General features: G+C 27.0%; 1 protein-coding gene and 2 long non-coding RNA genes across 4 annotated transcripts in view; 1 reads left to right on the plus strand and 2 right to left on the minus strand.

The window, feature by feature from the left end:
* The window catches only part of LOC114125221 (14 kDa phosphohistidine phosphatase), a 167,695-nt gene extending 144,449 nt beyond the window's left edge, over positions 1-23,246 (plus strand). The window contains exons 4-5 of one of the 2 annotated variants that reach the window (XM_027988771.2): positions 5,736-5,795; positions 23,055-23,246. In XM_027988771.2, the coding sequence (XP_027844572.2) occupies positions 5,736-5,795; positions 23,055-23,141 (147 nt within the window). In that variant the 3' untranslated portion in view covers positions 23,142-23,246. The remainder of the gene's footprint in view (positions 1-5,735; positions 5,796-23,054) is intronic. The other variant, XM_027988780.2, reaches the window with a different exon arrangement.
* LOC126550890 (uncharacterized) lies at positions 11,893-23,127 on the minus strand. Its single transcript, XR_007604948.1, has 4 exons — positions 23,039-23,127; positions 13,830-14,037; positions 13,650-13,766; positions 11,893-12,025 (listed from the first exon to the last, which is right to left on the minus strand). It is a non-coding gene; the product is annotated as an uncharacterized LOC126550890 (long non-coding RNA).
* Positions 23,247-23,327: 81 nt separating the features above from the next.
* The window catches only part of LOC114125171 (uncharacterized), a 33,318-nt gene continuing 29,197 nt past the window's right edge, over positions 23,328-27,448 (minus strand). The window contains exons 8-9 of the long non-coding RNA XR_007604947.1: positions 24,737-24,805; positions 23,328-23,455 (exon numbers count right to left, since the gene is read on the minus strand). This is a non-coding gene — a long non-coding RNA (uncharacterized LOC114125171). The remainder of the gene's footprint in view (positions 23,456-24,736; positions 24,806-27,448) is intronic.

Here is a 27,448-nt window from a genome sequence, read left to right on the forward strand (position 1 = left end):
ATAAATCAATGTCAATTTTTGTCAAATTTATTGCAAACTATAATTATTAATTCCAAAGATTTAACATTATTGCCGATTATTTTATTATATCAAAGTAAAAATGTATCGACTTTCAATCATAATATATTTTAATTAACTAAAAATGTTGAAAACACAGTTCATCAAAGAATCTTTTTTGAATTATTCATATCAACTGTATAGAAGTATATATTAAAACACTATCATACATTGAGCTGATCTGAACGAAAAAAATTCCCTGCGCTCAATCTTTTCAATAATATTTATCTAGTTCATAGGCAGCGTATCACATAGGCAAAATAGGTATATAAATAAGTTGAAAAATATATAGTCGATATGAGTAATAATATGCTCTTACTTGATTAATTTTTTTTTTCGTTCTAACTTATCCGTGACTTTTTTAAAGTTTTTCCAATACCTGCTCTTGTTTAATAAAAATGGACATTATAAATTGTGATGTCAGATCTTGCTAGCCTTTAAATGTCCATGACCTTGATTCCTATAATTGAAAATCAACGGTTGATCAACTGAACTAGTTCTCTTGCTGAAGTTGTTTGTCACCTTTTTTCTTTGATTAATTTAGTTCAGTTTTCGGTTTTCTTGTTTTTTGGAACTACCAACGATCAAATTACAAGTCAAAGTAATACTAATCTTTACACTTAGGTGGTTTGTATGGAAAATAATATTAATAATAATGTAAAAAATTCGAAATTAAAGAAGAGTATTATGGTCTACTTATACAACTATAATTAATATAATAACTGCAATACCTATTTTCATTAAAAAAAAAAAGTTTCGAAGAATATGTAATGACGTTTAGGCAAGTACAGTGGACGCCCTGTTATTTATTATGGCTTATTCGCAGTAACATGATTACGTTATGCTATTATTGAAGATAGCCGTTTTGAAAATGGAATATTTTTTAATACCTTTATCATAAACCAATTAAAATCAGTAATTACTACGTCATAGTAATTAATCTAAAAAGAGAGTTTTTTTCTGCACAGGGTTTAAACACATTTTCTCACTTTTGAACATTAGTAAAATGTAGTATACGCATAACAGCAAACACTAACGTAATTACAAATTGTTGTAGAACGCCCAGATGCCACTGAATATTGTTTAAAATTAAAAGAAAAAAAAGCGATTGATAAAAAAAATATAGGGATAGAGAAATGAATTTTTTTTTGTCTTATTGTATATAGTATTAATTTGAAATTTAATATCTGAAGGATACTATTTCATGTATTTTGGTTTTTTTTGGAGCTGTAATGATTAATATTCAGCATGATATCAATGGATTTACCAAATAATCCCAAAATCCTTCGTCTAAAATATAAACTATTTATTTTATGTAGAAAATCTGTTAGTAAGAAACAATATTAATACTATTGGTAAAATAGTTTTAATGTTTTAACTATTCTTTTTTCATTTAGCTCCGTAATATATAATGTAATATTAAAGTATGTTATAAATTTGTAGATTATATAGTATTGGTATTACAAACTTTTTAATTTAATTTTTTTTATTAAATTCAAAAAATATATTGAATTCTTTAAAAAATTATTGATCGTTCGAAAAAATAATATAATATGTACCTTTATTGAACATTTTTACCGTTAAATTATTTTACACAATCTGTTTATGCATATTGTTTTTATTTTTCTTTTAAATTATTTTCTTTATTCCTCTTTTTCTCATATTCCCTTATCTTTTCTTTTTTATTTGTTATTGATGTTATTATTTATTGAAAATAAAAAGCCTTTACGTAGACTGTTGCTAAAAACCACAACCTTTCATTTTTTTTTTTTTTTTTTATATATGAAAATTTGTTTGATACTATTATAAAATTAATATTTAAAAGAGAAAAGTATTTAAGGTTTCATGATTAAAAACTTAAGTTGAAGTATTTGGTACATAAACTTAAAAATCAGAATGTCATAAAAGATTTTGAAACAGGTTGCATGTCACACCATGACACCTCTGTCGATTAATATAAAACAATCGTTGTTTTATTCCGATGGGAATTCTTTCATCAACGGAGTAATTAAGTCACTGCAATGTATTATAAACGTTTCAATTAATTATAATTTGTTATTCAAATGTTCGGAATCAGCTCTGTTCAGACCGAAATAAAACCTACGCCTCTAATCACTATAACTAAATCAACTCGATGGATGGTATACGTTTATAACATTAAAAGGAAAATTAAACCCCCAACCCCCTTCTAAATGAATCAACAAAAGAAGTTTAACCTGGTGTCGAGTAGATCAATAATAAATAAACAAAAATGTATTTTCTATGAAAAACGTATTTGATTGGACTTGAGCTTTTCTAGAGCCTCATTAGAAATCACTAATAAAATACAATTAATTATACATTGAGACTGCAGTGTAGTTTGATCGCTTTTACAGAAATGATGAATAATGTCAAGACCCCATTTAAAAGGATAAACCGTGTAGACTATACATTAAAACAAACTGTTAATCGTATATAATAATTATTAACTTTGGCAGTATTCCAACATAAGTTCTAAACGCAATAAAATATTTAGAGTAAATATGTAGATATCAAGCGAACAAACAACAAAGTGCAATATTGCAGTAATAAATTTAAAATAATGTACAAATTCCAACTTTATAGAGTATGCCCATTTAACGCATAATTAAATCTTTCTGTTTAACACAATAATGATTTCTTTCTTCCGTAGAAACTGAAAACTTTAGTTTGCTTGTAATAAGTATACAAAATAATATTTAAAACTATAATATTTTTAACTAATCGAGTCATGGGCATGATGTCGTCTACAGTTTTAATTAGTAAATTTATTATTTGTAAATTAATAAAATAAAACAAAAAAGTTAATATTATTTTTTCAAATAGTACACTGTCTTATATTATAATTATCTTTTTTATATTCGATAAATACTCGTAATAATAGATGTTCACGATTTGAAAGTCTAATTATGAATAGCAATATTACCTGAACTTAATAGCTTTTTATTGAAATTTCATATTTATAGTAAGTAAAAAAACTATAGTTTTGTGTTATAATGATTTTAACAAAATTATTGCTATTTTTGAACAAGTAACTACATTTAGTTCCTAAGTGACTTTTTATATGGTTTTGAATACAGTATTTATTTTTTTTTTTCATGTTCAAAGGTTTTAGAGTCAATTTATTTTGAAAGTTTACATCTATTCGTGAAATACTTTGGAGATTTAAAAAAAAAAATCATGTTGATCATATGATTGCACTTTTGAAAACAAATTATATAGACGTGTTCAATAGATATTGAAATCGAATTCATACGTCTGACAAGTTTGTTACGTTTCAATAAATAAGCTACCTATTCATACAAGTAAAAATAAAACTTGTAAATTTCTAATACTGTTTACTTAACAATGGACACATTAAAGTATTAAACTCTATTATATTGTAGCTAATAATGTATATTATATATGTAGTTTACATTATACAGCACTTGAACGCTGTAAACGATTTTATTCATTAGGTCTGGTATAGCACGTATAATGTACGCAAAGTACGTTTATTAATTTCATGAATTTAATGAAAGCAAAAGTGTTCAAAATGTATGGAGTGCCAGCTATAATAGTTGATTGACAAACACGAAATAAATTTAAAACTAAACGTTATCAAATATATTATGTAGACCGAACAAAAACAATTGGTTAGACATTATTCGAATCTGAAAATGATTAAATTTCATTCGATATAATAATATATTTTTAGATGTACCCACGTATAACATGTATAAATCACAATTATTGTACTAAAAGTTTCCCATGTAAACCGGAAGTGTCTACCTGCCACAGTATCGCGTCTGTGATAACGTTATCCTCTCTTCTCATCCGTTTGTTCCGATCCCGTTCGTTTGTTGTTATTACATATTATATTAATCTTACAAAATTACGGTCCGAGCAACGGATTATTGCGACCCGACAACGACGTTTGACCCCGTCGAACGCATATAATTTCGACGTATATTAAAATATATTGTATTGCTGTCGTTTTGACCGATGGGATGTTTAATTGTCGACGTTCAAATTAATGACCGTCGTCGCTACCGTATAACACAATAACCGCAGCTTACGTTTGTTATACGCCGCACATTATAATATTATTGCCTACGTTTCCTCTTCAAACGACTCCTCAAGTACTGCAACCGTCAACGCCGCAGGGGCGTCGTATACAACTATTATGGTAGGTACACCGTTGGACGTAAAATTTGTAAACTGAATTATTGGTCATTGCTTTTACGGCATTTTAATTTAGGTACCTGCGTATACCGTGGTTAACCGCGAACGGAACTGTGCACGTGGTTTTGGAATCTAAGCTGCGTATTATTAGCGCGAAAATTCATTGTGCCGTTAAAATTCTTTCCGTCGTTATAATGGATATTTGAGAGCCCTCATTCCCGAATCATATAATAATAAAAAGGTCGCTTTTTTTGTGCGACGATGCGTAAACGCTAAACGACTATTAAAGTATATATATATATATATATATGTCGTAGACCATATGGAAAATTAGTTTTTCCTCGAAAAGACTAGGCTCTTTTCAATAGGTTTGCCCGTTTGCGAACTAGGTACTTATTATTTTTCCAAACTGTTTTTCAGGTTCATTGCATACAGACTAACAGCAATTTATTAGGCCTTTTAAGAACTACAATCATTTTATGGTAATGACCATTTTAATCATTTTACTTTATCAAAAATAGATCGTGGACCATGAGACACTCGAAATATAATATTAGCAAAATTGTAGACAAAAAATAAAATAATGTACCTATAATACTATAATATAATTATAGTTCAGTTTACAGTTTGATATGTCAGGTATATAGAAAAAACAAATAGATTCGCCGTCCCGAAAAATAATGTACTGTGCCATTATAAATAACCCTTAAAATAAATTAATTAAAACGGTTACTACCATAAAAGGATTAAAGTTCTTAAAAGGCCTAACTGCTTTTAGTCTGTCTGCGATGAGCTTGAAAAACAGCAGGCTATTTTGAAAAGTAAATAGTAGTTTGCAAATGGGTTACCCCATTGCAAAGAGCCTAGTCTTTTCGCAAAAAAAAACTAATTTTCAATATGACCTATGACATACATAATATGTATAATATTGGTAGTAGGTAACTACTGTATGGTGGAAATTTTCGAATAACATAAGTGACTAACATATTATGATCTTATCATATTCTATTTCGTTAATGGAATTCAATGCATTTCGATTGTTAGAATATGATTGTATTTAATATTATTCTGACGACGGCCCACGCATATTTTCGATATATTTACTGATCTACATAGTAAATCGTCCAATAACTTATGTCTCTAAACGATGATAACAACATTTCGAAGTAACGATAAATTCATGACTACGCGGCGTCATAGCATAACAAACAACCCTGCAAACTATTGAAATAAGTATACAAATATTATTATATACCTACCTCGGTTATATTATAATTACTCCGATTCAAATATGTACTATGCTATAATTATTATTGTTTATTAATTGATTCGTAATAATAGGAATTTTTTTAGAATAAATTGATTCTCAGTACCACCTACGTACCTATGTCTCATAAAATAATTATTAGTTATTAATAAACATCACAATTTTGCAAATAATATTCTCGGATATAAATAAATAAACTAAACATGTTTGCTATTTGATTACATTTCAGCCTGCAGAAAATCGTCATGTCCAATCACGTGCAACGAATCTACTAGTTCGACAAATTATTGTACGTAGCAACCGTACATCATAAATTACATAAATATTTATTTATATATTCATGGTGGGGAAAAAACCCTTTTGTAAACTCATTGTCAGTCACTAACACGCTCTATTTAATCAATTAATAATTCAGTGGTAGCGAATAAAATGACACTGTGTTTTTTTTTTTTTTTTTTTTAATCAACATTTTTTTCACGCTCCCTCAACATTGATCTATTCAAACGTATTGCTCGCTGTTTTATTAAATTTTAAAATTAAACTCATACTTGTCGGGCGCTATTTACTTTCTTATTACATATATCGTATATTTTTTAATTTAGTTTTATGATAGTTGTTAAACTATAAAACCCAGACAACCAAGTTTTTTTTTAATTATATGCCTTAATCTACACCGTACGTTGAACTCCTTCCTTGATACTAGCGGCTGGCATTTATTAACTTGACCGTCTAACTGTTACAAACCACTAGTAACGGGGTCACGAATCGTAGATAAAAAGATTAATAGATTTTAGATACTATATCGACTGATCTCTTTGCACTAAACTCGTACTGTTCATTAATCACTGACAGCGCCGTGAACATTTAACGCTCAATTTCGGTGTGATAATTACTTTTCAAAACGCTGACGCTGTTAGTCAACACTAATTGTAAAAATTAATCAAAATAATAATTTGAAACGTTTGGTAAATCGCTCGATGACAACCCCAATGTAGTTGAAAATAAATGCCTTGCAAGGTTTGACTTACGAATTTGAGTGCGGGGTGAGGTGTCATGGATAACTTATAAAGATGAAAACAAAATTACCACTAACACGAACTGACACGCGCTTTAAAATAATGCAAGAGTACCATCTGAGCCAGAAATGGTATCACATCCAATATGACACCATAAACTGTCAAAAATTTAATGTAGAGGCGCTTGTGAACACCGTAAATTTATTTTACCAACTATCAAGTTTATTTAGTGGGCAAAAAGGCTATTATGGAAAAAGATTTATGAACAACAAACAGTCCATTGATGTTATGATCAACATTCAATATAATTATCAAAAACTGCAGCCTCGGTCTATGCTTAACCCTTAACTACACTCGATTTTTTTTTCAATAATTACATTTGCGGTATATTTTATACACCAATTTAATTTACACCGAAATCAATGTAGTACTGTAAACATAATTGACTTTATTTACTTGTTAAAAAACCAAGTGCAATTTAATTTTGTTTCAAATTTAATTATAGCAATATATCAAAGAAAAAATTTTTGTCATTTCTATACTCGTATTATTATTTTTATAAATATTACACAAATGTCGATTTCATTCACCAACACAAAAATAATGCAAAACTGAGATAGTATTTATACTGCTACAAACATCGAAAGGCGACAGAAAAAGGTTTTTAACTAATATATATATACGAGTACAATAGTACATATATATTATATTTGTATATATCACAAAGAAAGGTTTGATTAGAAGAAAAACTGAAAAAATGTATGAACCAAAATAAAACAAAACAAATGGAAAATTTGGTGTACACAGTATACCAACGTGTATAGTTAAGTGTTAAAATTTAGTATACAAAATTTATTTTTCCGTGAAGGAAACCGTCTGTATACGTCCATCAATGAACACGTGGTCATAAACAATGTTAAAAAAAAATCTAATTTTTTCTTAAACATTCAACACCGTCAAATCATACTTTATTAAACTATATTGCTTACCTATTATGTATACCTTATCTTGGAAATATAAGTTCAAAACATTCTTAAAGCACTAGCAACGATATTTTAGTTTTTCGGTTAGTTTTTACAAAATAATATCGTTACCGAGTTTTGACCAAGACAATGAAAACCTCTAAATATTATGAGTTGTGACCACGCGATTCATTATCAGAATGCGTGCTTATTCACAATCGTACACGACCTTATACAGTTGAATCGATAAATAATATTTACTAAACGAAAATATATATTAAACATTAATGGCAACATATAGATTAATTATGTCAGCGATAGTAATTAGTTTTAAATATTAAACATCTATGTAAGTGAAATGAAAATACTATGCTCGGAATATTTGCGATTCATCATTCCGGAATAATATGAACACGTACAACTTTCACAATAAAACTTTAATTAAGAACATGAAACGGATGAGAGACAGTTGAAAAATGAAATACCATGCAGGCTTATACAGATGGGTCATGACAACTTTGAAAACGAAAAATAATAAACAATAGTCGATCGTTGTTGTTTCTTCTATCGCAGACTTCTCGTCTGAAAACAATGGCGATGCGCTATTCGCTTGAATACACGTCAAACGAGGTCCAAAATAAAATCGTTTAAACCCGTCCGTAACTCTTCTCTCGGCGCTATATATTATTCACTCTTGAGTATAATATCACACTATAAGCAAAAAAATATTAACTTAAAAATTAATTACAGATAATAATTTGTAATTGATGGCTATGCAATGGCTATGTGTAAAATTGTTGAGTGAAAATATTAAATCAATTATTCGTAATGGTAGATAAGTGATATGATAATAATTTTTTGATGTTTTTTGATAAAATATATTCGCTAACTTTTTCGTGATGGTTTTATGCCTACTCACGACTTCCTAATAAACAAATTCTGTTTAAAACGTTTCCATCACTGTATAACTTTTCTCATCATCTTTCTATGTTAATATTTTATTTATCATGTATAATACTGTACTCGTATATCGTATATCAGTTATTATAAGTTTTAATTTAGTTAGATAAAATGTTTTTAAATATAAGTAAGAGAAAGTATTGAAAATAGTATGTGAGCCTATATTTTATTAAAAATAATGATACATCTTGAAGCCATTAATCACTCTATAATAAATATTATATTCCACACCATTACAGATACCTAATATGTGTAACTATATTGTTTTTTTTGTTAAATTACATTTTCTGACGCTTATATACTTTAATAATAAATTTAAAATTTAGTTTTGTCGTTTATTCCATATACGTGGCGTTTAACCGATGCATGGATTTTATTTTAGATTTGGTCAATGTCATCGTGCCAGCCACTACTATATTTTGGTTTTTGATTTTTTTTTTTTTATATATATATATATAAGTTCGTATCAGGATTGAAACACTTGGGTCATAGCGTCGTTTGTCACGGTTGTCACTGTAATCTCACCAAACAAGGTTTTCATTAATCTCGTCTAAACCAAACCGATGTTTGGATATTCCAAACCCAAATTACAAAGCAGCGACAGTATATGTAACCATTTATTCGAACATGCGTACATGTCGCTTGATATTTATGAAATTGAATTTCTTAGGACTATACAAACAATCATTTCTGTGTATAATATTTTTTTTCCATACAGTTCGTTGTGTCCCATAAATAGTAACAATATTGGATTGTGTATATTTTTATTTGTTCAACGTTATCGTATTGGTTAAAGAAAATACATAGTTTCAACTTGATGTGTTTGTGTGTACGTACATGTGTTTATTTTTTCTCGAACTTTTTTACTAAAACGTACTAAATAAACTTTTTTCATTCAGCAAAAACTTTTGAATTTCAAATTACGCCAGGCCTCGAGTTTTCATTAAATTGTTTGTCGTCCGACCACTGAGAAAAATCATAGTACTTATCCGGAATTTTTTTCGCGTATTATTTTATTGTCATTTTTTAGAGAAAATACTGATTTAAAAAATGTAAATCTTTTATTTCATTGTATTGAAATTGTTAAATGCATGTAAAATAATTGTAATCATAATATTATAATGAGATAGCATAGCATTAAATCCGATGGGAATGAATGAATTTTAGTAAAAATATTAACGCACACACACACCTACACTCACGCATTTATTATAATGAATCGATAAGCACATACAAATATAACAGAATAATGCCCTTTTTAATACAGTTGCAAAATAAACATAAAAAAAACCTTGAACAATATCTAAATATGCTACAGCCGTGTAAATATTTTTAAGCTTTTGATCTCGTTTAAAAAATCGATAACAACAATATTAATGTTGTATTGTCATATTCTGTGAATGAAAATTTAAGTTTTTATTTCTCGTAAAATGTTTATAATAATGTGTAATATAGTATGCACGTTATCTTTTGGATAGGTATGAAAATATTTTTCAATTTTAAATTTATAGCCTGCTGTGTCATTTATCAATTCATTATACTTGCTTGATTGTACCGTTTGGATATTTTTTGTGTACTCGCGTCACTTGTTCTATAGTAAATAATTACTTATTTTTATCGAGTTTATCTGCCTCTTTCTACTATCTAATTCAAAGAAAAATATCACTATCTGAGTACAAGCTACCGTTATTTTCGCAAAACTCTTTTTTATAGTTTGTTGTGTACAAAAAAAAAAACCAACGTTATTTTTCGAAAATAACTTCTATCTGTTTACATCACAACTGGCAAATCTTATTTAGTATATATGTATAGGATATAGTGCGACGTACGCTCTATAGCTACGGTTCATGTTTATCGTCAATCGCTTAAATCGCTCCTTATGTTCATATCCTACTACAGTAATACTTTCTAACTTGAGCTCCGGAGATAAACCCTAAAAATTGTGTGTGTGCCATCATGTACATGTGTGCTTGTAACAATAATATTACGTTATTATAAACAAGAGATGATTATATTTACGTTTTTTCAATTAAAAGTAAGAGTATGTATGTACCAAATATACTTAGTGTTATATGTATACAACAAGCTTATAAAATATACGCGTTAGCATTTATTAAAAAATCAATAGAATTTTTAGTTTGGGGTTTTTTTTTTTCAACGGCAGCGCTTATTCCGAATATCGTACCGTCCTTGAAATCCTATAAAAAAATCGTCTATTTGCCCTTTTCAAATTACCAAAATCGACAGAAAAAATTATCTGGTATCGCATCGAGAAAAACACTTCTACAGGTACTGTGTTCAGCACTATACAATAATATAACTACGTTATCGTCAGGTGACTGGTCGTAATACACCTAATACGTCGTATTGTATGGCGAGATCTTCGTTTTGGCCGCGCAGTATATTAGCACAATAATAAACGTGCACGTATTATGTTTGCAGGCTAGCTCGAGAGTCCGTGAATACCGTTAAACAACACAAAATGTTATTGTTGTGGTCCCCAGAGACAGTCTCGTGTGTCTAATAATTGTGTTTGTAAAGCCCCAGTTTCGTTCTCGCCGCTCATGCACGGCAATCGATAGTAATCCGAAGGATTCGTACAATAGACCCGGTGTTTGTATATTAAATAAAATAAACAGTTCCAAGTCTACATTAACGGTAGTACTTTAACGCTACGACAGGCACAAAAATTAATGCTCTCTAGTTGGGTCCATATTTTTTACAGGCCCTTTCTCATACTGGTTGAAAAGCACTTTTCCGCCACCTGAACCATATCTATAACAACTATTGTTCGAGCTATCAAAAACACTCTGAAAATCGCATGAAATTATTCACAGAAAACGGGGGTATTATATTATTATATATGTATATATTATGCAAACGTGACTATGCTCCTGGTAGCATCCACATTACAGGCCAAAAAAAAAAAAAAAATTATAATAACGTCCAATTTGTATGTTACCATTCCTTAAAATAACTTGTTTGAGCTGTTGCATGCCATGTTACAAAGTATATAATATAAACAATGACTTTTTATACCTACCATAGTTACGTTTATTTTGTGTTTAAAAAAATAAAAAAAAACGTATTTTAAAATTTTTGAAGTCAATTTATAGATTAATTTTTCTAAACAAAAAATTAATATTTTTAATATATTTTACTGAATTATCGTTCATTTATTTTTCAACCTTAATATTAAAGGTTTTTGTTTTTGTTGGAGCAAGCGAAAAATAAAAAACAATAAGTTTAAGACAGCTTGTAATGACTAAATTATAGAAAAAAATATGAAAGAAAAGTTAAGTAAAATATCCTTTACCTGCATATTTTCATTTAACTTAGACCAACTCAAAATGTGTAATTGAACTTGGAATTACTACACATATTAAATAAAATTATCATAAGTAAAAACATAAATTATGTATAAATGTATAATGATACTATTAACAATGTCGAGTCTTATTTTTCTAATTTATTCCATGAAACTTGAATGTGATAAAGCTGGATGAGCCAGCTCGTACACTATTTAGTAACTCATTCGGTTAGCCTGGGATTTCTGGGCTAGTAGATTGGTCGTCACAAACCTATGGAAAAACTTTGTTTATTTCCTGTGGTTATTCAAATTGGTATGTAATATTAAAAAAACATATACATTTTATCAACAAAATATTATGATGATATATATGTAATAAAATAAAATAAAATAAAATATATGTAATAACAAAATTTTATATAATATTTTAAACGTACAATAATATCGATTTAAAAAAACGCATTGTTCTACGCAAATGTGTACCTATATTGCCTATACATCGCGCCGTCATTCATCTCATAATGTATGAAAAATCGTGACAGGATGGATGTATTCTGTGGTGTGCAATTATTGTGACCGGAAAATGGTCACATTATCAGATCCATTGTTTATAATTAAAAAAACTGATATTGTTTACGGTCGGGTAAAAAAGTAGATTGCAGAATGCTGACATATTATGCGGTCCAAATACTTGAATTTCTATACAATATTAATATTATTATTAATAAATAATTTGGTCCCAAACGCAATATCGAAAATTAAAATTAAAGCGATAACCAATTTTTTGAAATTCTGTATAAAAACGATTATATATTATATTCAGATGTAAATCATATAGGCTCAGATGCTAGTATTGCGTGATTCGATAAAATAAGATTTTAATTCACTTGTCGTTACAATAAATATTGTCGGATACTGTTTAATTACATCAAGTAAATTTTCGGTGTAAAAAGTTTATGCTTACATAACTAACAAAGTGAAACAAACTTAACTCAATACGATATATATATAAATTGTAGTGATTGTGGTGATAGTAATATATAGCATGGTGACTGTAACAATAACATGAACAATCTAGAATCTTATAATTTCCTGTTTTACCGAGGAAACTCAATTCAAATCGTTTTGCTGATTTCGATCGTCTATTAGGCTTTCTTCGGCTTTCTTGAATTCAATATGAGAGCCCCACGTAGCATACAATACATTACGATATGGATATACTGTAAGTTAATTGATTGAAAATACAATAGTCGTCTGTAGCCATAGGTTAAAACATATTAGTATATTCTATTAAAAAACTACACAAAAATATTCGTTCTGCATAATTTCAAAGTCACTAACTTTTCAATTAATTACATATACTAACCTAGCAAATGTTTCCTATAATAATTTGGCCGCTCAATAATGAAAGAAGAACAGCAGCTTAACGTATTTTATGCTTTTTGTCATAATTGAATTTGTATAACACAAACAGTGTGAAAATATATTTATCTTCATGTAAATTAAATTAGTTTCTTTATAAGTATCAAATATATTTTATTATACACCGTGTAGTTGTAAGTACTACAATACTACATCTTGTGTAGATTTTATTATTTATATTTATAAAACTTATTAGTTAAAAATCATATTAGTTTTATTATTGATCGATCATCTTCTTCTGACCAATCCTAGGTTTTTGTATCAACAAAATGTTTTTAGTAAATACAATACCGAATGTAATTACGCTTTCAACTTTTACTGAGTACGATAAGTAAATCCTAGCATTAACTTATAAAACCTAACTTAACATAGTGATGTAGGTATGTTGGTAAAATCAGTACGCAAACAATTCAGTGCGTTTATTTTACTATTTAATGCATGTTACAGTATTGAATATATTGTATATACTTTACACTTAATAATTTGCATGCCACTCCTAACAACTGATGTAATCGCGAACCACAAGAGGCTTTGTTTGTTCGAAATTATAATTTTGATCTCTGTCGTCGTATTTTGAGTTTCTTAATCACCTAAACATAAATATCGTTATTAATAATTGACCGTATCCATTATATCGTTTTTGTAATAATTACCATTCTAACTAACAAATCGCGATCTAAATTTATTATTTGGCCTTTGATATTGGTTAATTATAAATATTATCAAAGCATTTGGTTTATAACGAGATGATTGCAATGCTCAGATGATCAAATGACCAATCCTGTGTCTCATACTTATGGTTTTTTCGTCAAATAAATTACATACCGTTGTGTGCGTACCGTATCGTCAGCTGTGTTAAACCTGTAATGACGTAAATTTACCTCGATTAGGATGATAATAACTATATATACTGCGATATGAATGATTTTTTTGCGCGATGTCTGTAACACATAAGGGAAGAGTCGCTCCACATACACGCGCGTTTTGACAATTTCTCAAAGGCATAATAAACTAATATTGTACTTTTCTATATGAAGACTACGATATGAATCGTAAGTTTTAAAATTAAAACTTTTTAATAAAAACTAACATATATAATATTATATGTATAATATTTACGGTATCGTTATGTTTGTTATTAGTTTGTGGTAACGTAAAATGTAACATCTTTAGTTCTAAAATATTTCTACGTTAATATTTAATTAAAAACATTTCTGGTGTGTGTACACGAAAAATAAAAATCATAACTTTCATGAATTACACGATTACATCGCTTGCCACAATTCGTGTTTTGTTACCGCACTTGCAATTATGTGCGGTTTTTTTATCCAGAGTTACGAACCAAATAAATGTAAAATAACATACTGTTTAAATATTTATACCAAAGACTTAATTTTGAAACTGATCCCCGACGAATATTTCACTGCTATAATGTAAATATGTATCTCGAATAATTGAATTTTTGATGTACACACGCAAACAAATACAAATCCGAGTATCCGACAGTATAATTAATGTTTTTTTTGTCCAATAATCGGAATGAATGTTATTGATTAAAACGACCCAGTGGTGTGACGTAACGGTAACACGTATATAATATAAATCGCTTAGTATAAAAATAGTATTAATTATCTATGAAAACAACGCCAGTCTCTTAGGAGGCCGATGTGCAATCATTGGAACAACGGCAACCGAAATATTTATATGTATAGGCAATCCTGTCGATTTCCTACCTTTTTGGTCATATTATAATATTGTACAAATTACAATTGCCTATACTATACCGTAGTTTATTATTATTTTTTATTTTTATTGATAATATTATGAAATTATTACGTATTATATAATTGTGTGCAATATTTAATTTAATTTTAGAATCTGAACGAGAAGTGATGAATGTATTGATTTTACAATAATGTGGTTTTTTTTATATAATTTGTTATTATTCAAAAAGTATAAATCGTAGGTACTTGAAAATTCACCAGTTATTTAGGTTAACACTTTCTTTACATAATTAAATTTTCAAAATATTTTGCTTATTTTGAGGCTATTTATAGGCATTTGAAATATTCAGTTTTTTTTTTTTTTAAATATCGATAAAAAATTTTAATTGAGTCAAATTACTTGAAAATTGAACACATAAGCGCAATTTTTTTTTTTTATTATTAGCATTTGAAGTTCAAATATTTACATCAATTCATCAAAATCATGAATATTTGCAAATTATTTTGTAGTTAAAATTTATAAAAAAAAATTGTTATAAGTAGCTAAAAATCAAAAACTAAATACAAAATTTTCTATAAGTTTGATTTACAAGAATTATAAAAAATCTTGAAATTTTAATACTATGCAAAATAATAATAGCAGGTGTTTAAAATTTACATAAATATAATTATAGATAATAACAACAATTTTTTTCTCACATTAATATCATTATTCATAAATGGGAAATATATTATATAATAATATTATTACGTCGTTAGATGAATAACAATAATAATGATTATTAAACAATAAAAATGGGCATGGCGTTCTGTGGGTCTTCGCATCATTGCCAATCAGCGCTCTGAAGATTTACAATACTACTTTTCAATTGGCTATTATTATAATTATATGCGTTTTAACCTATTTTAACTACTCGAGTCACAAGATTAATTTCGTCAGTCATAGTTCGAACGCAGTGGTCTATACTTTAAACATACACATTCAAATGTAGATCATGGACGACTGCTTAACTATAGGTACGCTTTTAACAATTATTTAAATAAATTATAATATATAATACATATACGTCGAAAAATTCAAATTTTTCAAGAGAGACAGAAAACTTATTTTGTATAACTTATTATGTTCCCTTTTCGAAATAAATTAAATAAAGATACACATACTGTTACTATACTTACTATACTAGGACCACGTAGACCTATGTTTCGTTTTCATACCATATAGTGTGTATCTGTGTTTGACTTTTCAGTATAGATTATTCAAAAATTCGTAGATACTTGAAAATTTTACCAGTTATTTAGATTGGCATTTTCTTTGCATGATTTAATTTTCAAAATATTTCGCTTATTACTATATATAGGCATTTGAAATATTCGTTTTTGTTTATTTTTATTTTTTTTTTATAAATATCGATAAAAAAATTTTGGTTGAGTCAAAATACTTGAGAATTTAATACAAAGTTCCTCATAAGTTAGTCCTATAAGTAGTGATTCAAAAATTATAAGAATACATACTCACAATTTTTTTTTAAAAGTGTTTGAACTTCAAATATTGACAAAAATTCGTCAAAATCATGATTATTTACAAATTATTTTGTAGTTAAAATTTGTAAAAAAAATTTGTTATAAGTAGCTATAAGATTTGAAAATTTAATAAAATACAAAATTTTCTATAAGTTTGGCTTACAATAATTATAAAATCCTTGAACGTTAGTTAATTAAAAAAATGTTATCTTGAGTTTAAATTTTTACAAAATCCAAAATTCACTCGTAACATAACGATTTAATGTCAAATAGTTTTAGATTTTTGCTATAGTTAAAAATTACTGGTCGTAGAAACTTGAAACATACATCAGTTGTTTAAATTGCCATTTTCTTTACAAGATTTAATTTTGGCGTATTCAGGTCATTAAAACATAAGCTACCTTTTTCACCACCCAATTTAAAATATAATTTATTTTATATATTATACCCTAGGCTGACAAATAATTTTCGTTCAAAATCGTTATTCGTATACAATGGTACTTATCATTGGATTCAAATTTAACATTCCTATATATAGTAGTGATCCACACGATACCAAATATACAGCATAGTGGTACCCACTTAATCACGCTTTTTTTATATTTTATTATTATCCTTTTAGAGCACAAAAAACCATTGTTATTGGCATATTTTAAAATTAAATTAAATTTATTATTGAAATTTAAATCAAATGAAAGTAATTTCAATTATTTAAAAAAAAATTATATAAATGTATTACAACTATAAATACATAAATTTATTTTTGAAGTGAAACTAGCTTTATATATATTCTACGTCTTTGTGTATTTTGGGTATTTAATCACACCATGATTAATTGCAGGACAAAATTAAAAATTTCAAAAACAATATCTACAGTCTACATAAATAGGTGTCGATAACTCTTCGGGCGTGACCAGTGTCAATTATTATTTCAAATATTAAATACCTATTATTATTTAGATACTTTAAAGTTTAAAATGCTAAATTCGTGTCATGAATTTATAAATATTTGTTTTGGTAAAACCCAAAAGGTCGTAAACATTACAGAGTAACAACACGCTCTTTTTGGTGGTTATAGCAAAAGATGAACACAAAATTCAAATATTTAACATATTTTTACATAATTTAAAGGCTATGGTTTGTCGATTGTGGAGTATCTCAGTCAATAACTATTTTTTTTCAAATAAAATGTATAAACACTTTCTCTACTAAAAAGCCACGATTAATTATAATTTTAAACATTTATTGATTTACCTAAAATGAAATGAAAATATTAAATAATTATTGTTTTATTTATTTTAAATGAAAAACCCCCCAAAAAAAATAATTAGTCAATAGTCCTAAACTATGTAAATATTTTTAAAGTGTTATTAATTTCTATTGAATATTAAAATGGTTATTTATAAATCTTTAGTTATTCAAGTATACATATGAGTTCTCAGAGATAAAATAAAATATACTTTATTATGTACTTACTATGTAAAATTAGTATAAATAAAATAAATAACTTTAGATTAGTAGTAGGTATGCAAATAAGGGTTTCAACAGTGTAAAACATTGTATATTATGTATTTATTTTATTAATTATAAAAAGGTAGGCAAGTGGGTACCATTCTGCTGTACATTAGGTTTCGAGTGTATTACTATTAATGGTGTGTTAAATTTAAATTCAATGATATATCATTTTATACGAAAAACGGTTCTGAGAGGTCTATTAGCCTATTTCACAAATTATATTTTATGGTATGTTTTTTTTGATATACATAGGTATTAAAACCGTTCATTTTTGTTTTAATATTGGGGTAGATTGATATAAATTTTACCGAAAATATTGTATTTATCATATTATCTGTATAATATATAATAATATATACTAGTATGTATATTATATATATACATAAAAATATAAAATTACTTGTATTTTTCGAGATTCTCACTAATTTTGTCAAAAATCTAAACTTGAATACTTTAAAATAAATATTGTGGCTACAAATTTTCAGTATTTTTTTATTTATGAACTAATAAGTCACTAATCAAGAACCTATGCATTTATGAAAAAAATAAAATAAACAATTTTAATTGTCTATAATTAGCTCAAAATAATCAAAATATTTTGAAAATTATAGCATATTATAAAATTATAATATAAATATTTGGTGAAAATTTCAAATTTTTACATTTATTCATTTTAAATTATAACAAAATAAAAAAATCAATTTAGTCAAAATCTGGTATAACGTATAAATTCACGCTTTACTTTAATTTTATGTTCGTCTTTCTCGATTATAAAATTGTATTCCTCTCAAAAATACAAACTAAATACAATTTTATATCAAAAACCACCGTCAAAGTTTAAAATCGAAGCATGTTATCGACAACTTATCATATTCTCATATACAAAAAAAAACACATTGTTGTAATAAAATCAATACATTCATCGTTCCAGAATCTAAAATGTCATTTACGAAAACAAACGATAGGTAAACAAAAAAAAAGTCTCAATATTTTTTTAATATAATGTGTTTCAACTTCAACTGAAAATTACTTTTAAATATTATAAATATTGTATAAAGATTGATACATTTATTTTAATAAGCATTATATATTCATCAATATAATTATTTTAATGTATTATATAAAATTAAATAAATTATACACATTTTTATAGTTAAGATTTTTTTCATTTGTCATACTACAAAAAAATGATAAGGAGTTTTTTTGGTGAAAAAAAAATTAATCATACTCGTTGATACTTATAAGCTAGTGAAATTAAAGGACACTTTTGACAAAATTATTTTTATGTAAATTATTATTCCACCCCACCATCACTCATCTACAAATATATCAACGACTCAACTCTTTTCAGTTAAATATATATGCTCGCGCGACACGCAAACTCAATAATACAACTTATCGGATTAAACCATGACTGTCGGAAGATATTTCAGTCGGAATCGTCGCAATTTAGAATTTACATAATAATGATAAAACCTCTACGATTAATACATTTTACTGTATCTAGAACTTTTCTCTGCAGTGTCGCGATTAAATGAAATAAAAAATTATTAAATTTGCTTTACACGTTTCTATATTCAAATGAGCGTTCAGTGACGCTATGATCAAGTCGAGCCGTAAACGATTATCGTTTAAATCTGTCGAAACTATCACTGAGCAATGAAAATAAATCAAGTCGCATCCCTACTTGCTCTTCATCAGCGGTTAAATGACTACCATCGCATTGATTACGGTTTTAACACGATTATTCTGATGATTGTAACGATTCGATAAGTATGCTGTCTTCGCCGTATACATATATCACATCTACTCGTATATTCGTATAATATGATATATATTATAGATATACTTTGAACTAAAAAGACACACACGTTCACCTTTATGATACGAATTCATATATATACGAATTCCGTTCGTGCGGTACGAAACGATTTGTGCCACGTGGAGTATTTTGGCATACCGAAAACGATCTCGAATATCGTGAAATAGAAATTGGATTTTTAAGTATCGAAGAAACGTATACATTTATATACGTGTGTACGACCCACCGTTGCCGATGCTGTCGTCGATTGAGAGAGGATATATGTCAATATTATCCCACCCGTTGTCGAATTACACGATCCTATATCCCCGAGGTCGTAATATGATAGTGTAGATGTGGTGTATATATATATATATATAACAGAAATATTCGACGGCGTACGTGTGGTGTAAAAATCGCCTATAAAAGGCACTGCATAACTCGTCCTATACGAGGCGTTGAAAATAAAATATCAATAAAACAGAACTATAAATAGAATTTGTGTGTATTCATATCTGTGTCAAAATCTATAATATCGTAAATCACTCTTGTTTATTCAAAAGATAGGACTAAGCAAATAATTAATTACTGTTTCATACCTGTCCGAGCCCGGATTTAGTTAAATTAAAAAAAACAAGTTAGGAAATTTCACTGCAAGCGTGCTTAATTCCCGGTTTCTAAACGTAGTGTTTTAATACGACACAATAATCTGTAACTCCGTATACAATTTTAAAAGAATTGATAATCTTTATATTTTTTAATTTGATAAATAATTTACTTTAAATACTCAAATTTTGAACATTTTCAATACTGGGTGATATAAGTATACTTTTAATAGAACCGTTTTAAAATCTTAATACATATTTATAATCGTAACTCATAACTATGTACTGGTAACTGTACGTATGGTGGTTAGTCTCAGTAGGATATATGAATAAGATGTTCAATTTTACATTAAAAAATCGAAAAATAATCAAGTACTTATCAGTTTTGAGGCCATTAGTATACAAAATGTTTATAAAATATTATTTGCAATATAGGATATTTTTAAATTAAGTTAAAATTTATTTTTATAAAAGCAAATTAAACATTCAAAATAATCCATTCAATCTGTTTTTTTTTCGAAGCGGAATAATAAGTAAATGTATTGATCTTACAATAATGTGGTTTTTTAATGTAAATTAATAGATTTTTTTTAATTTTTTTTTTATAAATATAGATAACATTTTTATGAAAAGCTAGAAAACTTAATATAAGATCTATGTAAGTATTCTTATAGGTATCCAAAAATATTTAAACTGCATAATAACAATTTTTTTATAAACATTCGAATTTAAAATTTAAAAGTTCGTCAAATTCACGAAAATTTCAAATAAATATACGTACAAATTATATACATAAAGTTCCTCATAATTAGTTCATACTAAAATGGTTAAAATCTAAATGTAAACAAAATATATAAATGCATTTTTTTTTTATATATATAAACGAAGTTTAAATTTGACTAAATTAAATATTTAAATTATTTATAGATATGAATATTCGTTATTTTATTATATTTTATACACATAATGATATAGGTATGTATTTAAATGCAATCGGTATAAATTAATTTAACCTACTGAACAAGATTCATTTATAGTCAATATAAAATGTAGATTCGTATACAGTCGATTAAATTCCGATTATGCTGACTTATAAAGTATTATAATCAAATTGTCAGGTTCGATTAATTTTCACCTGCCAACACTTTGGATATGGATTGTCTGTACCATAACTTGGGAAACGTGTAATACTAGAAAGTTTAGATAATGTACTCTTCTATGTTTGCGGGTTACATAATTATTTATAGTTTTGTAATGCGTATCATACGCGAAGGAAAACTTGAAATAAAATAGGTTTATGTATAACCACGAACTGTGGCTTAGAATACCAGCAAACAGTGTGTTACATACATATTAACATGGTGTGCTGCGAATCTTTACGAGCGTTAATACAAATTAGAGTGGTGAATTATAGTGATGAAAAACTGTTCATAAATAAAAAAAAACACTCATACACATCGCCGTGTTATGTTAAGTAGTTTTTTTTTTACTTGTAAATGTATATCATTAACTCGGCGTTAATACGATCCAATAGTATACCGACTGTAACGTCTCGCATGATGTATATTTAAAAAGGACACGCGACGATACATCTCACTCTCGGCGAATATGCCTAGTAAAAATATATTGCGACGTTAAAATTTAGCGATTAATTCTCACATTTTGCGCGTATCATTAGGGCGTTTTGAGTGACGATAAAAGTTTTTTTTAAGCGTGCGCGTCAATATTACTAAAACACATGCATATTATACACTATAAACCTGGTTTTTTTTCGCGCGTGTGCACAATATAAAAGTTCGCACTATATTTCAACATGATTTTTTAAATAAAATGTATAGTGACGTTATCACTAGAACTTCTCTAACAACTTTTATGCACCGTTTGACAATGTAGAGGAATAAAAATTTTCCTGAGACCGCCGACGTATTATTATAAAAAAAAATAACGCGTTAAATGCTTGAAATATACTTATAAAGGGAAACGCTTTTGGAAAAGGTCTAATGAAAACATAAAAGGACGCTACTGCGTCGGAAAATTTAAGTTATCTGAAATTCTAAATTAATCTTTTGCCTGTATATGGCAGAATAAAATGTCTATAAATTTACTATATTATATAATGCACAAAGCAGCAATCGGTTTTTGTTCTCTTTTATTCTCACTTCGCGTAATGTAAGTACCTACCTATATATAATAAACTCTTCTTCAAAGACGAAAAACACAATCAATTCAGTTTACACAAGTATATAACGTAAAATGTTACACAACGAATCGATTTTTTTTTTATTACCGAATTTTTTCCGGTCGTAAAAATATTTGCATTTTTTTTTTATCGTATTGCGTATTGTATTACAATATACTTAAGTACATATATGTAATACATTTATATGCTTATTTATTCGTGATGACTAACCAATGGTTTTGCACAATCTCATACCAGTTCAAATTCTCGTGACTCAAATATCAACATACCATTCAACAACGATCAAAACTTTTAAAATCGTATTTATATCATAACATAAAATCTTTTTTTACATTATTCACTTACTTGAATTATATAAAATTCATAAAATTTCTCCGATTACGATAAAACACCCTTAATAATATACGTAACTTTGTTCATAATGTTAAAAAAATATACAAGCAACTGTGTATTTTCACTAATAGGTATAGTTACTATAATATTTAACAATTACTTGTGTTTTGTTTTAGCAATATGGACCCGCTGACCATTCAATTTCAGCAAATGTTTTAAGAAAGGCTTATCCGGATTACGAGATAACCTGCAACAACGAATGAAAATAAAAATAAAATGATGACAATATTATAATATTTTATGTATGTATACATAATTATGTCGTTTTCATTTATCTAATAAAATAAATAATAAAAGTAAAAAAAAAATATTTATGTCTTTCAGTTTGTTAACAATAAAATTCCAAAAAAATTAGTTCGTCCAATTAACTTAAGTTTAATAACGAATAAATTTAAAAAGTTTACCTTTTTAATGAGCCATAGAAAAAGAAGGTTAAGTGGTAGTGTATATATCTCTCGTTTTTCTTTTTCATCCTTTTATTATTCTATTTTTCTCGATAATATTTTAGAATAGCGTCCTATTTCAAAAACCGTAGTTTATATTTTATTCGTGTTTATAAGTAATTAACTCCCAATAAAAATTAATAATTATTTTTGTAAAGATTTTATTTTGTATATATGATACAAAATTTAGAGAATAAAAATTTAATGTTATTTCCACGACCTGATTTAAGTAAGTACCTATTATATTCGCCTAATTAAATTCGTAAAAAAAAAATAGCAAACTGTGGTATTTTACTTCTTTACTATGCTGGTATTATGGCTGCGTCCCGAGTTCCAACCCATATATGAAAATTGAATTTAAAGATATACTGCTAATTCAGTCCCTTTTGTATATTTTTTTATATTTTACTATAGGTATATAAAATGTACAACATAATAACGTCAACAATTGAATTTAATAATAATAATATATATTATTTGGAAATAAAGATAACTATAAAAACGACCCTCTCTTCTATTTTTGTAACTGCAGACCGTGAAAACTTTAAATCAAATCTTACTAACAGTTACCTAACTCAGTGTCATTATGTTTTAACTGATATTTTATTTATTATTAAACGTGCCCATCCCACCACTTATTCTAAACCACTTCAACCATTTAAATACATCTGAAAGTCGTAATCTGCTAATGTTGCTGTAAATCACATGTTTTTTTTTTATTAATCTCTTATGGAAACAGACAAAATATGGTGTCAAAAAAATTGAGAAAATTGAGAGACCGTGGCAAGATTTAAGGTGTCTTTTTCAATATTTTAATTCAGGTAATTGATCAGATCAAAGGGCAATACATAGAGTTTTTACGAATACTATTATTTATAATTCTCACGTTATTGATGTATATTATACCTTTCTTTACCACAGATTTGTAAATACCTAGCACCTAGTGTATTTGGTGGTAAAGTGCGGCCAGCGAAATTAGAAGTGTGATCGTCATGCGTCTAGTGGCCGTTTTATTGAAAATCAGGGGTTCTAAGAGTTTTTTTACCTTTTTACGAATGTACATCATATATATATTTTACACAGGGATGGCATTTGTAGAAACCCTAAAGGAAATTTGCCATCGGGAGCGTGACGGTCACACTTCTAATTTAGCTGGCCGCACTATAGTGTAAATGTTTTATTAGCAATACATTCTTATGTTGCTTATGAGCCTTTTGAAGCAACAGTTTCACAATTGTTAATAAATAAAATAAACGTCCCACAGGCTGTATATAAAACGATTAACATAATTATAAGCATTGATGTTAGCATACAAAAAGCCAAAAAATATTTTTATTTTTTTTGTTTATACTTACTTAATTACAAGGCGACCAACTTAGGATAGTAATTATAGTGTATGCCACAATCGACGTATATTTGTGAGTCTGAAATCAAAAATCGTTAAAATATTATATGATTATTTTTTTCTTCTTTCTACTAGATTATAACTCGATAATACCACAGAATAGAATTTTAAGTATAAAATAAAAATAGTTTAAGTCATTATTAATTATTTTTATCAGGAATATTAATAGCTAGGTGACAGCTACATTCAATACTTCATACATATGGTTTGTGTATTGTTTTGTTATTGATATGTACTTCCCAGGCCAAAATTCTGTGAAAGCTAAATATATATTTTGTATTAATTCGACACAAATAATATGAAAACTGTAAAGTGTTTAGTATGTTCGAATATGTATATGTTTATATACTATTTTTTTTTATATTTCTTGTTTGTTGACGATAAAATTAAGTATTGGTAATTAAATATACGAGCTTACAAGAACCCTTGATCTTTCAGGGGATACATTTGAAATCATGAATAGATAATAAAAGAAAATGGTTATTTTTATATTTTTATGTTTATCTGATAATCTGCAATGTAATATTTAAATTAACTGAATCAAAATATAATAGTTCATAACTTTCTGCAATTTACATACAAACATTCATTGTAATTTCATATTATAAAATTATTCATTTTGTGAAATGAGTTAAACTAATAATTTACATTTTACGAAATAAAGTACATTTATAACATTTAATAGTTAAAAAGATTAATTTATTAGTTAGCTAAAAACAGTGGTAGACGGTAGTATTTTTATAAAATCAAAAATCTTCATATATATATTTATAATATTTATGTTAAAATAAAGTATTGCTAAATTAACTGTCGTTAAATTGAAGTACCAACAAAAATTAGTAACCATTCAGTACTTCCAACTTTTATGTACCATACATTCAAAACGCAAATTTGGTCGAATAAAATGATTAAATACAATATTTAATATTTTCTATATTTAGGTCAAATATAAGATGCTTATGAAAAACTAAATAGAAAAACCATTTAATTTCAATACTTGGTCAACAATATTTTTAGAAACGCGTATAGTTTTTTATCTTTTTCAATACCAATGATACTATAAACACACGGCGTCCTAGATAGGCAATTCAGGTACACCACCATAATTTTTCTGCAAGTTACTTTCTGAACTCTGCAATGAGTTATAAGCTTACTACAGCTTAGATTTTTTAAATTTCAAACAATGAAATGTACAGAATATTGTGTTTCTTGTGAAATGTCAAGATTAAAATATTTAAAATAGTATTTTTAATTAGTTCAAAGAAATAATACCTTGGTTACATAATAACACATTACAATTGCCTCCGAAACTCGCTATGTAAACGTTTGTTTGTTTCACTTCTCATCATTGAACATATTATTATACAAACATTAATACATTGATCATGGTATTATATTGAAGATTTTATTTTATACAATATATAGTTATGTATCCATCTTAAACAAACACGTAAAGGACATTTGTGGTTTGCATAATTTCTCTATACTCGACTTTATTGATGCAAGGTAAGCGCAAAATACATTACACAACGTTGTGAAAAAAAATCGAAAAATTACTGTTGGATATTTTTACATAACATTTGAGTTTAAAGGATATATTTATGAGCCATAAGATAATTATTTAGTAAATATTTTTATATTTTATATGTGTGGTCCTCGTATTATCTCCTATACAAAATATTAAGTACATAAAACCATATTTTTTAGCTTATAAAATAATAAGCTTAGTTTTACCCATCACATTAAAAAATTATTTTTTTTTTTTTAAATTGTATGTACCGAAAACTAAAATAATGATCAATCAGATATTTCGGTAAGTTTTAAATTCCAATTCCTATGATTTTTAGTTGTTAGTAATAAATTATTAATTTTTAATGCTAACTTTTTATAACGATTAAATATTATAAATGATACAATAAATTTAGATTGTATGAACTAAGACCCTTGGCATTGAGAATTTTCTTTCTAAAAATGTTGATTCCAGAAATTTTATGTTTGATATTTTTAGTTAGTTATAAAAAATAAAAATTATTAACGATTTTATAGTGTACATCTCACATATTAAGATATCATATTTAGTATACTAAATTAATTACAGTCGAAAATTTGATATGAATAAAACTATTTGTATAAAATCTTTTTAGAGTTTATTGAGTGTATGAAAAATTTTGTTTACCTATCGCACCTAAAAAAAATAGAACAGTGATATCTTTTGATTTTCTTCAACATTCAACTTACTGTCAATATGCCCATTTAATTTAATTTAAACTGTATTTTATACGATGAATTTTATGAATAAAGCCATATACCTATCTAGCAAGTTTGTTCTATTCTTATAATATTTGTTCGAATGCATAATAATATGGCTCATATGAATAAAACATAATAATATAACATTGAATTAAATTCATATATTATATTCCTATATAATTACATATATTAATGTTGAAAATAAAATATATTATTTTTATGCAATACGAACACAATTTTTAATTTATTACATAATATTATCCCGTCAATTATAATAATGTCATTTGCATTGCAAAACTGATGAAAATAAAGGTCAATTTTTCAGTGAACGTTGGTGGTAATGTTGGAGGTATAGTGAAGGTGGTTGTGGTGGTGGGGTGATGATGGTGATGGTGGTGGTAGCATTGCAGCT

Source organism: Aphis gossypii, chromosome 3 (assembly GCF_020184175.1).
Source record: "Aphis gossypii isolate Hap1 chromosome 3, ASM2018417v2, whole genome shotgun sequence".
Taxonomy (NCBI): domain Eukaryota; kingdom Metazoa; phylum Arthropoda; class Insecta; order Hemiptera; family Aphididae; genus Aphis; species Aphis gossypii.